At 44.0% G+C, this 12,521-nt stretch overlaps 1 protein-coding gene across 3 annotated transcripts in view; it reads left to right on the top strand.

The window, feature by feature from the left end:
• Window positions 1-1,031: 1,031 nt before the first annotated feature.
• OPRK1 (opioid receptor kappa 1) overlaps window positions 1,032-12,521 on the top strand; it is a 29,944-nt gene continuing 18,454 nt past the window's right edge. Inside the window, exons 1-2 of one of the 3 annotated variants that reach the window (XM_073892768.1) lie at window positions 1,032-1,269; window positions 1,664-1,930. In XM_073892768.1, the coding sequence (XP_073748869.1) occupies window positions 1,674-1,930 (257 nt within the window). In that variant the 5' untranslated portion in view covers window positions 1,032-1,269; window positions 1,664-1,673. Of the gene's footprint in view, window positions 1,270-1,520; window positions 1,931-12,521 lie in introns of those variants that run through there. The other 2 variants (XM_073892767.1, XM_025871427.2) reach the window with 2 other exon arrangements.

Below are 12,521 nucleotides of genomic sequence, written 5' to 3'. Positions count from 1 at the left end.
GTTTTCCTTTAATACTCAGTGCTCCATTCAGTACATACCCTCCTTAATACCCATCACCGGGATAACCCATCCCCTCCCCACCCTCTAAAACCCTCAGTTTGTTTCTCAGAGTCCACAGTCTCTCATGGTTTGTCTCTGGGGGTCACAATATCTTGAACAAGGTAGGAGCTCTCTTCCGCAGTCAACTGATGAATGGAATGACTGTATCAGCATCCTGACTCCCATACCCAGTTGGGAGAGGGGAACTTCCCCAATGTCCTTCAGCACCTTCACTTCAGTGGCTGAGTCCTGGCTCCCCTGTGCAATTTACCTTGGCCTTCCTTCCTTTTCCTCATTGTCTCCTGGGTCTTTTTGCCTGAGGCTGTCTTTCACCCAGCAGAATCTGACAGCAATCCTTGACTGGTGGAGTTAAGCACAGAAATGATGACTGAATTCCTCTGTGGGAGTTCAGGTTCTTGCGAGCTTCATAGAGAAGTTACCCTAGGGACAGAAAAGTGATGATTGAAGGGATTAAAAAAAAGAGAAAGAGACATTGTCAACTCCCTGGCCAACACTAAGGGGAGTGTTTTACTCATTCGCAGGTAATACAAGGAAATACAGGTAATACCTGTAAGGTGCAGTCTGTGTGTCATCTCAGAGAAGATTAGAAGGAATAGAATGCACAGGAATATTCTATTTATGTATACTAAATCATTAATATCTTATGACCTGGTCTTATTCTAATTGGATTATTTTGCTACTTTATTTGGATGGGTCATTCAAAATACGCTTTTTCTCCTCTTGAAAGAAGACCTGTCTGGAGAATGAGGCCCACAGTAGTTCTAGACTTTATTATGAATAATCCAGATGCATACTCGCACTGAGGCACACCCTTTCTTATTACTAAAGCTAAACGGCACAGCAGCTCAGTCTTGGAGCCATCCAAGAGAGGCTGATTGAGGCTCTGGGTAGTTGGTGCTCCTTGAGCCTCAGCTAGGGGCGCGGGGCTGGGTTCGGGTGGGCGGGACGGGGCGGGGCGCCCTGGAGCTCTCCATCCGCAGGGCCAGTGAGCCTGCCGACTTCTAGAAGCAAAGGCCTGGCTGAGCTGCCGCGGGTCGTGGGAGCCGCGCGCTGAGCGCGGCGACCGAGCTCGACTGAAAAGGTGCCCCTGCCAGAGCGCTGGGCTGAGGGTGCGCGGCGACTCCGAGAGCTGAGCGGCCCCGGGAGCGTAAGGTTCCGCAGGGGCCAGGACGTCCCCTAGACCACTGCGCGGGTCTCCAGGAGCCGGAGGTGAGCTTTGGGCTTTCGACCTTCGAGGAGCAGTCCTGGGGAGCGAGGGCTTTGTGCTCGAGAGCTTTTTGTTCCTGGGGGCTCAGAGCAGCAGTCTGGGGACAATTCCACCAGGGGACCGTGCCTAGGAAAGGGTTGGAGGGGATTTCAGGAGCCGGGGAAGAGGAGCCAGCGCTGTCCGCCTCACCAGTACTCAGCTGCAGCGAGATGTCCTCCCTCCTTTTCCCGCCCCTGGGGAAGTGCGCCGGGGTGGGCATCAGCGGGTCCCGGGCTCCCCGGGCTGCTGGCCTCCGCTCGCTGGCCGGTGGGCGGGCAAAGTTTGCCTCTCCGGGTCCAGCTGGTTCTCGCTCTCGTGGCCCCGCAGGTTCTGCCTCTGCTTGCCCTCCACTTGCAGCCGCCTGACCATGGAGTCCCCGGTCCAGATCTTCCGCGGGGAGCCGGGCCCCACCTGCTCCCCGAGCACCTGCCTGCTCCCGAACGGCAGCGGCTGGCTGCCGGGTTGGGCCGAGACGGACCGCAACAGCAGCGGGGGATCCAAGGGTGCGCCGCTGGAGTCCGCGCACATCTCTCCCGCCATCCCTGTCATCATCACGGCTGTCTATTCCGTGGTGTTCGTCGTGGGCTTGGTGGGCAACTCTCTGGTCATGTTCGTGATCATCCGGTGAGTGCGGGACCCGGGCGCCGCAGTGGCTGGGGTCGGGAGGGAAGGTCGGGCTCTGACGCCAGGACCGGCGGTTGCGGCTCCTACCAGGTGGTGGAGACTCCTTGCCCTCCGTGCAGGACTCTGGAGATTCTCAGAGGGTGGCCTCCTTGAAGTAAAGGATTTCCTGGAAGAGTTTTGGGTGGGGAACTGCGAGGTTCACAGGGGGCGAATCAAACAGCCAGGGGCGTTTTGAGCATTTGAATGACCCTCCACTCCCCCGCCCCCTTCCTCCCCTTCCCCCAAACCAAACCCCTACTAAAAACTGGTCAGGGAAAGTACAAAGGCGTGGAGGAAGGTCAGTGTCTTCTGGAAGGGAAACTAGTACCTTTTCCTGGCTTTTTTACCTGGTGTTCCGCGCCAGTTCCGAGCACTTTGTTCTGTCCTTTGCAAATATTTTTTAAGGTAAAATTCAGGCCCATCGAATGCACTGGAGATATTCAGAATTTTCTGTGACTCATCAGATTGGGATTATGGTTTATGAGCAAAAGCCAGTATACTATTTAGGGTTGTTGGTGTTCACGCATGAGCCCTTTTGGTACTGAAATGTTATCTCATTTACTTAGAATATCAGTGATTTTTGTAAATAAGCCATCCAATATTTATCCTCTAAACTGTGGGTTGTGGAGGTTTTCAAAAATTGCTTTACTTTTTATTTTCCACGGAGAGAAACCGATGGTTCTATTTTATTGTTCTTTGGTGGCATTACATTGAAGTCAACTTCTAATTATAAATACCCAAATATCCACCTATATCTGCTAATTTTCTGGTAAGTGAAGTGATTCTTATTTTGACCTCTTTCAACAAAGAAAACAAGAAAAGAAAAAAAATCCCAACTTTGCTCTGGATGCCCTTTGATATATATGTATTTCCCTTTCTGGGAGAGTTAATGCTTTGGAAATACACCTTTAAGAGTGAATAAGGACCTTACATTCCTTTGAGAAGTCCCTGTAAAATAAGGGACACAAGTCACTCTTTTCAGGGACATTGAGGGGATGAAGAAAAACTACGTTTTTGTTTTTTAATTCTAATTTTAGTTTAGCTCTTTATTTATTCTGAACCTTAAGAACATTACCTATAGTAGCATGAGTCTTGGGAAATCATCATAATAAAAAAATGCCCATTTATCTGTCTATCTAGGTTTGAGAATGTCAGGTCTTTTATCTTCATCTGTGCTCCGGAACTAAAACCCATCTTTTAAGCCTCCAAATATATATTATAAAGCTCATTTCACCTACAATTAGTGTTTGTAGCTTGGTAGCCTTGGTTTCCATAATTGTGTATTGCATTTTATAGGCATTCTATCTGTGATGAGTAAAGGCTACAGAGGGAGAAAATATTTTAAAAGCACATTGTTTTTCCAAGTCATTAGTAATTTCAGGGCTGCTCTCCATTAGAGAGAAGATTATAGCAACCAAAAGAAAGACAGCTGTGTTCTCAATTACAATTAAAATTTTTTAGGAGATCTTTGGCTCAGAGGCTGTTTTTTGTAATAAAACATTATTACACAAGAAGAAGATGCTAAGGAAAAAAAAACTCTGTTCCTATTTATATCATATAACATCTTATTGTTATTTGAATGAGCACCTGAAGTTCTGAGTTTGAGAAGAGCTTCTTAGTTGCTTAACAACTGTTTATATAGCCCTGCAGAGTAGAATAAAAAGGAATGAAGAATTCTAAAATATGTGCAAAGACAACTCTATGGGGAACAGTAGACATGTCAGAATGAAAACAGAATTATAGATTAACTAAGACTTTTAATGTCAAATATGAATATGAAGAAATAGAAATAGAAATGAAATATAAATATATATATAATCACATGTAATTATACATAATGAATAATCACCATTATAAATTATAACATAATACACTTACTAACTATTCATATATTTATATAACATATGCAATATATAATTACATATATGTGTGTGTGTGTGTGTGTGTGTGTGTGTGTGTGTGTGTATCCAAAAGATATCCAGGACTAAAATTTGTTAAAAGGAGATACATTTAGCTAAAAATACAAAAGAAGTTAGCTAGTTCATGTAACATCATCTGTCCTCCCACTCCACTCCCAACTACTTGGAGATGAAGTATGAAAAGTGAGGAGTTTCACTATCATCCTGGAATGCCAATGTACTGAAACATTAGTTTGCTTACATATATAGCTAAGAGGATTAAGGAGTATTTGGAGTTGGTTAAGACTGAGAGATGGTCAAAGAGTTGAAAAATAAAGCCTCAAAAGAAAAGTTGGTGGATGTGGGTTTATTTCACTCGGAAGAAAAGGAACTGAAGACTTGAGAGAGGTGGCTATGGTGTACACACCAGGACTGAGAGCAGAACCGGAATGAGGAATTCATATGCAGCTTTTATAACTGATGTTGAGAGCTAAGTAACACTGCTTGAAAAGATGGAGGATCACTTCTGAGAGGGATGCTATTTTAAAATATTACACATTGAAAAGGGGCATGGTTCAGTCATCTAGGACATCATTCTAAAGATGCTTGGATGTTGGGGCAGGTGCAGGTCCGAGATGGCCAGTTCAGACCTGGGGAGGAAGTTAGGGTTGTGGAAAAAGCTTTGACTATTTTTAGACCTGTCTTACAAATAGCTTTCCCATCTTGGTGCCTGAAATGCTGCCCAGAACCCTCTGAATATAGTTACAATTTCAAGTGTTTTCATCATTTCATAGGTACCAACTGCCATAACTGCCTAATATTAGGGCATAGTAAATTTTCATTGTGAAAATCAGCCTCTCTTCTCACCAGGCTTTGGGGTTTGTGGTCCTGGGGTGGGAGGTTCTTGCCTCAGCCCTGGATCCCTGTCTTTGGCTCCTACAACACCTCGGGTGTGCCCATGGGTGCAGCACTTAGGATCCCTATGCCTGTCTTCTCTCCACCTCTTCCTGTGCAGGTCCCCTGCAGTGAATGCTGTGATGCCCACCCACACCCACACCCACATCCTGGATCTTGCCAGGCAGTCTCACCTGTGACATCTTAAACCATTCTCCCACAACTTCCATGCATATGACAGTCTCCTCCCCCAGCGGACATGACCAGAACCTAAGGGACACTAAATATATGCTAGGCCGGTAAAGCTCCCTACTTCACGTGAATCATTTTATTTACTCTTCACAACTATAGGTGTCTTACCATCCCCATTTAACAGATCGTGAAAATGAAGGCAAAGTAAGATTAAATAAACTGACCAAGGTCACACCTTGCTGATTGTGGAGCCAGCCTGACCCCAGAGCCTGTGCTTTGGTTCACTGTTGAATTCATTGCCCTCTATACCACTTCTGCAGACTTGCGGATACTTTCTTACCAGGCAGCCCTTCATTTTCTCCCAGACACTCTTTTTTTCTTACCTCACCTGGGTACCACAAACCATCACTTAGCCTCTCTTGACAATACATTCGGCTGCGTTGCCTTCTTGTCCTTCTGCCGTTGTCCAAACCTCAACCCTGGATCAAGCCAGTACCTTATCTTCCTATTCCTATTCCCAGCAAATTGAATGCTGCTGAATAAAATCAATTTTATCTTTGTAAAGATACACTTGAAGGCAAAGTCACCACCGTCGAGTGTATCTGACCCTTAGTCTGCCTAGTGCTTCTATGTCTCTCTCCTATTTCCAGAAAGAGCCAATTTCTTTTCCCAATTGTCATTAAAAACAAAACAAAACAAAAAACAAACAAACAAACAAACAAACAAAAAACCAACAAAAAGAACCCCAAACTAATTTCATTGGTACTAATTCCTAAACTCTCTCCCTGACCATATTTCGTCATGGTCAGGGGATATTCTTAACTCAGTAGTTCACTGTGACACTGGAGTCTAGCTGCTGGGAATGCTCTTCCTACATACCAGCACTGGCAGCTGCCCTGCCTTGTATCATTCCATCTCTGTAGTGACGTTTCCTTCTTTGTATCCAGAGCAAATCCCTGCTCCTGAGAGTTGAATCTCATCACCTCCAGCTCTCCTGAGGTCTCTGCTGTGTTAGCCATCCCCTTTCTACGCTATTTGTAATCTCTCCACTGCTTTTGTCCCTTATGCATCTGGACATACTCAAGCATCTGTCATCTTACAGGTAATTAATATCCACGACCCTTCCATTTTTCTGAGTTCTCTTAGCTAATGTCTTTTCATCCTCCTGTGTGTTAGAGGTAAGTTTCTTGGAGGGATAATCCTTCTTCATTTTCTTGTCTTCCACCTGTTCCTCAGCCCCGTGTACTTGGGTCCCCTCCCTGACACTCCTTTACCAAAGCTAGAGCATCACGTTTCAGCTGCTCATTTCGGGCTGACTGTCCCTTGATTTCTGTGGAGATTTGGCATGCTCGACCAGTCTTATGCCCTTCACTTTCTCTGATATCACCCTGTCCTTCACTTCCTGCCACATCCTTGGGGTTTCTTGTCTACAGCACAGACTCCTCTTCCTCTCGTGTTTCTTATATGGTCATGTTTTCCAGAGCCTTCTCAGCTCTTCTGTCTTCACTTTGCACACTCTCTGTGTTAGGATTCAATCAGAACAAAAGGACCAGTAGGAGATATACATGTGAAGAGATCTGTTGCAAGGGCTTGGGTTATGTGACGGTGGGACTGGCTGAGCTAGTCTGAAACCTGGAGGGCAGGCATCAGCAGAGGTAGGCTGCTGACCACAGGTAGAACTTCTTTCTCAGGGAAGCCACTGCTCTGCTCTCTATTAGTGTGCTAGGGCTGCCATCACAAAGTGCTACAAACTGGGTGGTTTAAGCAACAGAACTTATTTTCTCACAGGGAGGCTAGAAGTCCAAGATCAAGGTGTTGGCAGTGTTGGTTTCTTCTGAGACCTCTCTCCTTGGCTTGCAGATGGCTGTTTTCTCCCTGTGTCCTCACAGGGTCTTCCTTCTGTGTGTGTCTGAGTCCTAATATCCTCCTTTGATACAGACACCAGTCAAATTGGATTAGGGCCCAACCTCATGACCCCATTTTACCTTGATTTTTCCTCACTTTGCCTCTTTGAAGGCTCTATCTTCAAATACAGTCACATTCTGAGGTACTGCGGTGTTAGAACTTGACCGCATGTATCTGAGGGGACATAATTCAGCCCTAATCACTGCCAATCCCCTTTCTGTTCTCCTTAAGAAAACACTCTCCTCAAGCTTCAATTTTCATGATAATTATGTATATATGTTCTCTTTAATTTGAAGAAAAGCTTTATTCTTGTAAAGGCATGCTTTTTTTAAAGTTAAATGTAAGGATAAACAAGGAAAAAATTATTAGGACAAAAATAACAGGAATCAAAATTACTTGGTTTTTGGTCTTAAGTTTTGCTTTTTGCTTTTTTCATTAGTTTTCATTAATTCACTGCTACCACAATAAAGACCACTAGGGGGTCAGTTTTCTGCTACCGTTGCCCTGAGAGTAGAAGACTTATGCTTACCTGTAGTTCAGCCTGGGCAGTGTGGAAATTTCCTAAGAGGGGCAACTTTATAAGAGGCTTAGGAAAAAACAAACAAACAAACCAAACCAAACCAAAACAAAACCACAAAAATACTCTGGAAATGTTTGCATTTCCTGAACTCAAATTTCTTCTCCAAAGGCAGCTAACTCACCCAAGCTTGCCGAGCACAGAAGTTGTTTTTTGCAAGGGTACTTGTTTTCTTGTTCATAAATTGGGGGACAGAGTGTTTCTTCTCCAAGCCACTGACAGAAGTCCCACTCTGCGGAGACCATCTTAGGTCACATTGCATATACGGACTCAGGTCACCTCTGAGTTAGTCTGGGCCCCATGGCTGAACTTGTGTCAGTCCCAGGAAACTGTGTGGCTATCACAAAATTGGGGAGATATGGGAAGAAGTGAGGTGACCAATCAGAGTGTCTGATGCAGTGCCTTCCTTTTTTCCATCCAGGGAAAAGTATCTGTTCCTTCTAGAAGTTCTCATTGCAATCACAGCAGTTTCTCTCAAATGTCACCATAGCCTACCTTGGATAATATCGCCAGACTATACCTAGCCAGGCATTGAAGAAAAGGCAGAGGTATATTGGTATAATTAACCTTGTGCTGCTCCCTTTCTGACATCCGTCTTATCTCAGGCTTTGATTGAAAAATATGTTCTCATTTATCCTGAGTCCTCTCTTGGAGTCAATGTTGAACATTTCCTTAAAAGTAAGCATAGTGAAGATCCCTCCAGAAATTATTTTCAAAAGTGCCTATCTTGCACTTCTCCAAGTAATTTTATTATTTCACAAGCTCTTAAAAGAAAGAATTGGTTTCATTGCAACTGGTGATATGGATTAGCAAAATAGAACTATTTTCTTCCCCGTGGAACATATGATTGGAGCTGAAATCCAAATCCTTGTGTTTCAGAGATCAGAGACTAACCAGCTGCATCCCCCCCACCACAAAAAAAAAAAAAAGGAAAAGAAAGAAAGAGAAAGAAAACCAATTTAGTCATCAGGCATAGAGCTCCTAACCTTTAACAGACTCTAGGCAAAATTGTAGTCTTCAAAATCACTTCTTGATTCTGTTCATTTTATGACACTTTACAATTTTTCCTGGTGCCTGCCTTTGAATTAGTTTTAGGGGGGACTTATTTCTGGCTAGGAGATGGTTGCCCCTCTCCATCAATCATTCAGCTGTATCTCTTGAGTAGCAGTATCTTCTTTTGAACTGTGCAGTTGGCACTTTCTTCACTCCAGATTAACTTCTGGATGCACTCAGTTGTCATTGCCCTGGGGGCTCTGTCCTAAAACTGTATGGCTGCAGGACAGTCTTTTTTTCTAAGGTTTGGCTTACATGGTTTCAGTGGTGTAAGTAATGCAGGCTCAAAACTGTATTAACAAAAGATTTATTCCTCAACAGAAAATCAGCCAACTTTTCTTTGTTTCTTTCTTTGGAGGGGATACTGGCTTATGTCTGAGATAAGGAACACTGATGTAAGAAAGGAGATTTTAGGAGTGGGAATAATATTGTAAAATGCTTCTGTGTGTGTGTTTAAACACTTACCCCTTCTCTGATCTAGCAAGTCAGAATATAGATGAAAGATGAGAAAAACAGAAAGCACGTGATGAATATGTGATGAATTAAGAGATCCCAAAGGACTGGTCTGAAGGTGGGGAAGGGAGCCTTCAGATTAACAACGGTTAGAATTTCAAGAATTTAGAGACAATGGGAACATTTTTCTGAGCTCCTACTAAGTATTAACTTACTAAACCTCACAAGACAACTAAACTCTCTCTGCTTACCATGTTGCTTTCCACCCAGTGAAGGGACCATTTCCTTCTGATAAGAGTGCAGAGTGGAAGGGTAATCTTGTCTCCTCTCTACCAGCATCCTGCGGCTCCCTTCGCTATGTCAGTTTTCTGTATAAAATTGGAAAAATCATTTAAGGTATCCGTGTACTTCTAAATATCCAGATAGTTGAAGGCCGAGAAACAACATGTCAATCACATGAGATTTGTAATTTTTCTACTGGGTGTTGTCAGGCATGATAAACACTCACCCTGTGCGCACAGCTGAATACACTAGAACATTCATCCTGGGTGTCAGGACCATGCCTACAGAGGACGAGCAGGTCCTGGGCACCAGCTATTGCAGTGAAATCACTATTCTGCATTCTCCCCCCACCTGCATGGACAACCTGCTCCCCATGCGATGCAATACATGACCACCATTCTGGCTGTACATCACTGCCAGCATGATCACTGAGGCTGTGTCAGTTGTGGAACTCAGGGACACATTCTGGTCCTCTGTTATTTTTATAGCTTTTGCTCTTTGCATATGGGAGATTAATTCTGGGGAACTGAAGGGGCCTGCCTGACATCTGAATGAATCTGTGGATTCACATAGTGAATGTGAATATAGTGAATGTAGTCAATTGCAGAGTCAGATCACTGGAGAAACAATGAATGAATTTCCTTTCCTTCCCTTAAAAATTAATAAGCTGGGACACCTGGGTGGCTCAGTCATTAAGCATCTGCCTTCGGCTCAGGTCATGATCCCAGGGTCCTGGGATGGAGCCCCACATCAGGCTCCCTGCTCAGCGGGGAGCCTGCTTCTCCCTTTCCCACTCCCCCTGCTTGTGTTCCTTCTCTGGCTTGTCTCTCTCTGTCAAATAAATAAATAAAATCTTTAAAAAAATTAGTAAGCTATTGCCCCTTAGTAAAGAACCATAATTTCAATGGTAAATAGTCCAAAAAGACATAGCAACTTAATTTTGAGATGAACTGGAAGTTATCTGGAGAATTAATGAAGCAAACTCATTATGTTTTCGAATAAATTCTTCTGAAAATTCACATCAGTAAAGCCATCATTTCTGATCATTTAAAACATAAAATCTGGGATACCCTGTATCTGGAAAACATGCCCAGGAAAATGAATAAATCATGCTTGTTGACAGCGCAGAGAAAAGAGTGTCATTATGCTAGTCTTCCACTGTTGGTTTAAAAGGACTGCATTTTCCCAGGTATCGTAGAAATTTCCTTCTATTGAGCTTGGTGTGTTGGGGGGTGAGTGGCCAGCTTCCTGTGGGTCAGGAGCGTTTGGTCACAACCAGGACCAAACAAGGATTCTTCAGGTATATTCTGTTGGCCCGTAGGTATTTGCTATACTAAAGGGGTCTATTCAGAAAAATGACCACTAGGGTGTATGTTTGTTTGTTTGTTTCATTCTGTTGCAGCTGTGGTTTGATGGCTACAGATTTTACTCCCTAATGTCTCACTAATTTGTGGTCTCAGGCAAGCCATTTACTTCCTCTTTACTGTTTCCTCACCCAAAGAATGGGTATTGTTTGTGGAAAAACTGCAACACTATATATAATGTACATGACAGCCTTTGTCCATGGATGGGCAGCGTGCTAGTGTTCAATATTAGTATTCCCTGACTCATGCCCCATTCCCTCATATCAAATGTTTTTTTTACCCTCATGATATGTATTTCATCACACTTATCAGAATGCTTTTTAATCCTTAGCTGCTGTAAGGAGCAGAACTCACAGAATCACATTATTTCTCTAAAATTTCTGCCTCCTTAAGAAACTTTGGAATGACAGCCCTGAATTCCTTTACTGATTAGCTATGGACTCTGAGAACCCCTGAGAATCATCTCTAAGACTGCTTACTCTTCAGAAGAATTGGGGGCAGTGGAATCTTATGGGACTGTCAGGCAGGGTATTAGGACCGGGGCAGGTCGTTAGTGACCACAGTAATGATACTAGCAGCAACCTCAATGACTGTGAGGCCTGGCATCCAGTGAGCAATCATCAAATACCAAGTCCTGTGCTGGATACTTTGAGGGATTGTCTCGTTTAGTCATCAAGATAACTCTGCCAGATAAAGTTCCCAAAACAGAGTTTGTCCCATAGTAAGCCCTCAATGAACATTCCACATGGTTTTGCCTTTTTGGTATTCAAGGTCCTCTGTGCCCTGACACCCCTTTTTCCAGCTCAGCCAGGTTCCCATTACTGTAGCCATGAAAGCCTCTCTCTCCAAATCCTTCTCAAAGCTCAAGATCCTGTCCAGGTTTTGTGTTCTTTACAATGTGTCCTGATCTCTTCACTACACGCTGATCCTGCCCTTCTGTCTATTCCTCTAGTTCACGTTGTAATTTTGACTCAGTCAGTTGAAAATTTCCCTGGGTCATGGTCTGTATATTGAGTTTTTCAATCATCCTCAATGCCCAGTATATTGCTGTATATGGAGCAGACACTTAAAAATGTGTTGAAATAATGAAATGATGAAGACAGGGGAGGAAACCTGACTATAACCAGAGAGAAGAGAGGGTGTGTGTGTATTGTCAGCATGGGGGACAATTGCAGGTAAGAGCTAAAAATAACTTTCCAATAAAATGGGAAATATGTATGTATTTAAAGATATATGGTGATTACCCATCAAGATTATGAGTTTATTGTGCTGTCATAAAGCTAAAAAGGATCTCCTGATTAAAGAAGCATCATTTAAATTTAAAATAAAAAAGCACTCAGACAATGCACCTCAACAGCAAGAGATGCTAATAATTCAAGAATGAGCTCTTCTACCTGCACAGTGTCTGAGCACAGCAGGCACATGGGAAGGACGGGAAGATGTGAGACTGCTGTGGCTCAAGGTCAATGTTTTCCCCGCTGGTGCCTCATTTTTCTCCTGGCAAGTGCCAGGCTCTCCCAGAAACCCTGCCTGGTGACATTGGTTCCTGATAGCTGAGCAGATAACCTTGTGCGCATATGGCTGCCAATCCAGAAGACACCCCTCAGTTCTCTGTAAAGAGAACTCCAGTAGGAAGGTCTTGAGTTAACATATGATGAGGAGCATTTCTTACTCCTGGAGACACCCTCCGCCATGTAGCCAAGCGCTGACCTTCCTCACGGCCGGCACCCTGGGTTCTCTGGTTGACCTCTCTTCCTGGCCTGCTCCTGGCATCCTGTCTGGTACACCTTACCATCGTTTTCAGGTTTGTAACATTGACAAGTGTAGAGAGGACAGCCCCACAGACTTTGCTCTTTTAGTGCCATATGCCCCTGTGGTGTGTACGCTAAAAAGTGCAACCACTTGCTGTCAGCCCACCTCCAGCTTCTCCACAC

This window comes from Callorhinus ursinus, unplaced genomic scaffold (genome assembly GCF_003265705.2).
Source record: "Callorhinus ursinus isolate GAN/ISIS: 27379988/994484 unplaced genomic scaffold, GSC_fseal_2.0 scaffold5, whole genome shotgun sequence".
Lineage (NCBI taxonomy): Eukaryota > Metazoa > Chordata > Mammalia > Carnivora > Otariidae > Callorhinus > Callorhinus ursinus.
Note: the sequence above shows the minus strand (reverse complement) of the source record. Positions and strands in the feature narration are given on the sequence as shown.